This window comes from Solanum tuberosum, unplaced genomic scaffold (assembly GCF_000226075.1).
Source record: "Solanum tuberosum cultivar DM 1-3 516 R44 unplaced genomic scaffold, SolTub_3.0 scf00271, whole genome shotgun sequence".
NCBI lineage: Eukaryota > Viridiplantae > Streptophyta > Magnoliopsida > Solanales > Solanaceae > Solanum > Solanum tuberosum.
Window position 1 is genome coordinate 319,779 of NW_006239192.1, and position 4,096 is coordinate 323,874.

Sequence of the window (4,096 nt, forward strand, 5' to 3'; positions counted from 1 at the left end):
CCACCCCACCCCACCCCCCAAAAAAAATGAGGAACACAAATCCTTATAAGAAAGTAATGCAATGATCAAGAGAGAAGAAATTTTACCATCAGTGCTGGCAACTCCCTGCATTTCAAATAAAAAAGATAAGATACTTTAAACTCCAAGCCATAGAGAAATTTGAGAGGAAAAAGGAAAAGAGTGAGAATTATCATGCACCTTCTGCCACCGCTCGATATCAGTCAGCAAAGTCTTGCTTTTCTGTGCAGTTTTCTTTGCCACCTGGAACAAAAAATTATTGCATGTGTGTCTAGTTCAGACTAAAACTGCTTTGCAAAAGATTCAAAAATATCATATCATGTGTACTTAAGGTTTTTAACTACTGATATCATAAGATCAACATCTCTCATCCATTCCTCATTTTCTTCCCTCAAAGATATATACAACAACAATTCCATTAAAGTGCCAAACATGGGAACTATACCCTGTATATTTTGAAACCAAATTTGTTGTCTTAATTAGGTATTTGATTGTGTGGTTTCATATTAGACTGGACTTTAGAAAACATTGCCATCACTTAATGATCACTATGAAGATCGTAGCTGTATGACTTCTTCCATTCACTAGTGACTAGACACCTAACATTTACAAAGACAAAAAGTTGACCTACCATCAAACAATTCAAACCTACACTGAAAACCAAGGTGAACACCTTTCACAACCTAAATAGAAGTCCTCGTTGAATAAAAGCAGATACTTCTCTGTATCCCTATTTACAACTCCAACAGAACAGACTGTAAATAAGATTTGATTGATATATAATAGCTCTTTTACTAGGAAATACTACAAGGACAGAATCTCATTGGAGATCTATGCATAAAGAATCAAAGAGGTCAAGCCAATAACTTTAACAGTAGAAAAATAAACTCTTCTATTTAACTTCCCTTGGCTTAGTTGATGACCTCAAATTTCAAAATACAAAATTTCATACTCTCCTAAACCCAAATCTCTCCATTTATGAATTGGCGGGGTGGGGAGTGGAGGAGAGGGTCAATAGTAACTGTCCTAAACCCAAATCTTGTAACATCAAAATCTGCTAGTGATGGATGAGCTTTGAACAGAAGTCACATAGTAAAAGCTTCATGATTCTGTTTCTAGTAAGAAGGTTTAGTACAATTTCCCCTTATGTTTTAATTGAATCACAAAACCTTCTGCTATTTAAGGATAGGCTCATGAACCCCATCAGTATCTAACTAAAGCACAACAGTCACTTCTGAATGCCTCACAACTCTAGTGGTCATCCCGATTCCCGAGTGATACGTTGACATCTCCTAGTGTTCTATAACAAAGTAAAGGCTAGAAAAAACCACAATGGTTTCTATTATGGGTATGGCTAAATCAAGAATACGGGATATGTTGATTATTCACAATTGGGAAATCTTCCACAAAACTGCTGATGTTTGTAATACCTCCTCAACTTTTGTCTTTCCAACAGCAACCTTATCTTTTGTCTCCAAAAACCCCTTCCTCAAGAAGAAGCTGGTTGTAGCAGCCGCAGAGATAAAGCGCTCCTGCATGGCATGTCTTGTTGATGGCTGCTGTAGGAGCGACCATCGACTTTTGACTACTGATCCAACTTTCTCAGCAACCTCGCCAACATTTCCCTTTGCATCTTTCGCAACTTCACCAACAAATGATCCTGCAGACTGCCCAGCTTCTTTCAACTTCACCCCTGCATCAAAGATTCAGTTATCAAACATACAAAATCAAAGTAAAGGTAGAAACCTAAAATTGGATTTCCAAATGAGTTACCCGAAGATTGAAAGAATCCATTAGCTTTCTCTTGCCACTGAGGCGAAATTACTGAAGGCATTGAAGTTGCAACAAGTAGTATATTGACAGTAAACGGTATCAAATCACCTAAAAATAAAGACAAACAACTACAGGTGTTAATAAAGTTTTTATATCACCAAATGCTTTAGCTCCATTTCGACAACTATACAATTTCGTAACAATTCCAGCCAACACCATTTGCATCAGAAACAACAAATTAACAAGAAAACACTAGTGAAAAAAATAATCCAAAATCAAATTATTTCTGTTAACCAAATCAAAGTTGGATTTATAAAACAGTACTTCCATGAGAAAAATAAGCAATTGTTTCCAAAATCCAGATATCATCACTTTGACGAAAAATTAAAAACTCCACCATCGGATCAATACAGAAAGTTATAAGCCTAATCCGCAGATTGAAAACATGATAGCTCCGATAAATTCCTAAATCATTACAGAATTGAGAAGAAATAAATGCAGTCAGTTTCAATTACTAAACCTACTCCCGAAATTAACGATAATTTAACTCAATTCCAATAATTAACAAACAAAGAAACCGAAAAACTACAACAAGGAAGATCGATGATCCGAAAACAGTAATCGGGTTAGGGTTTTACCTTTGATCAACGGATTGAAAACCTTTGGAAAAAGAATCGTTGAAGGAGAAAAATAGAGTAGGAATATTATTATTAATTTTAATTAATACTAATACTAATAATGAGTTTATTTTGTGATGATTATTGGGTCAACTTTTTTATGCTTTTGATAGCCAATAAAAAGGAATTGCGTTGATTTATTTTCAGACAAAAAGCTATTTTTTCTACTATAACTCTCGTTTCTGTACGCTTCCAACGGACATAACGGCTATGTGCCTCTTCCGCTATTTTCGTAAAACTAATATTGCCACAAATTATACTAGTACTGTTTTTTACGTACACTTTGTATATCCATTTTAATTTATCACTAGCTTAATTACTGGTAAATTCATAATATAAATTCAAAGGAAAAAATATTATTACTATATATTAAAAACGCAAAACTAAAGGTTGATAATAGAGGGTAAAATATACTCCTCCATCTAATAATAGTTGTCCACTATACTATATTTTGGGTTTGTCCAACAATATTTGTAAATCAATGAATAATTTTACACTTAGTTCCTAATTTACCTTTATTATTAATTATAGTTATTTCCCTATTACATTTTCAAGACATTGTATTTATTATATTCAAAGGTGATCTAGAAAAATTACCCTTCTATTTATAATTTCTTAAGAAGTATGCAAAGTCAATAATAGACAAGTATTGTTGGATACATGGAGTGTATATATTTGACTTGTTGAAGAGCCATCCAAATGTTATAGGCATAGTTAATGATTTTTCTATAATAAATAAAATAAAATATAATTTTACTTCGTACATTTGAATACATAGTTCAATGATCCTTTGAGTAATTAACTCTATTTTTTCTTTTGTATTCTTTAAAATATATTCATTGTTCGAGTTCGCACCAAAAATTGGATGTTAGCAACTCTTACGCTTCATATATATGTGATATTTATTGTGAATAAGGTTATGAATAATGATATGTTGAAATTTGTTTTATACAACAATAACATATCTAGTAAAATTTTATAAATGAAGTTTCGGGAGAAGATTTATTAACTACCTCGTGGAGGTAGAGATGTTATTTTTGAAAGATCTTCAGCACCTCAGATACAATAATTTCACGTATAAAGGATCTGATATACCCCTCAACTTTGTCATTTGGAGCTGATATGTCCATCGTTATGAAAATGGCTCATATATACCCTTACCGTTATACAAACGGCTCACATATACCCCTACCGTTACAAAATGAGCTCACATATACCCTTCATTTAAAGGGAGTGAAAAAATTACTTTTAAATTTTTATATTTAACCTTTAATTTTTTTTAAAATCATTTAGGGATATATATGATCCTTCTAGCAAAGTTCAAGGTATATTTTAATCTTTTCCATACATAAATTATTTTTAACTTCTTTGATTATCATTATTTGAGTTTCTTATTCTTATTTTATTTTTTTCTTTTATTCCTTAATGTAAGAAAAAAATTTAAAATAATTTTTTTGTGGCTATATTATAATTTAAAACTATTGTTTCGGTTATATTGTAATTTAGTTTTTGTATTTGGAAAAAAATTGGGTCATCTATAATAAATTTTACAAGAAAATTAGTGAAACATAAATAAATTTGACCATCAAAATAATAAATCTAAATTAGTCATTGAAACAAAAAAAAGT

At 31.6% G+C, this 4,096-nt stretch overlaps 1 protein-coding gene across 1 annotated transcript in view; it reads right to left on the reverse strand.

Moving 5' to 3' along the window:
- LOC102589151 (uncharacterized Rho GTPase-activating protein At5g61530) overlaps positions 1–2,517 on the reverse strand; it is a 6,577-nt gene extending 4,060 nt beyond the window's left edge. Inside the window, exons 1-5 of the mRNA XM_006358170.2 lie at positions 2,430–2,517; positions 1,792–1,899; positions 1,449–1,711; positions 199–261; positions 87–105 (exon numbers count right to left, since the gene is read on the reverse strand). Of these exons, the coding sequence (XP_006358232.1) occupies positions 87–105; positions 199–261; positions 1,449–1,711; positions 1,792–1,852 (406 nt within the window). The 5' untranslated portion in view covers positions 1,853–1,899; positions 2,430–2,517. The remainder of the gene's footprint in view (positions 1–86; positions 106–198; positions 262–1,448; positions 1,712–1,791; positions 1,900–2,429) is intronic.
- Between the last annotated feature and the right edge of the window lie 1,579 nt (positions 2,518–4,096).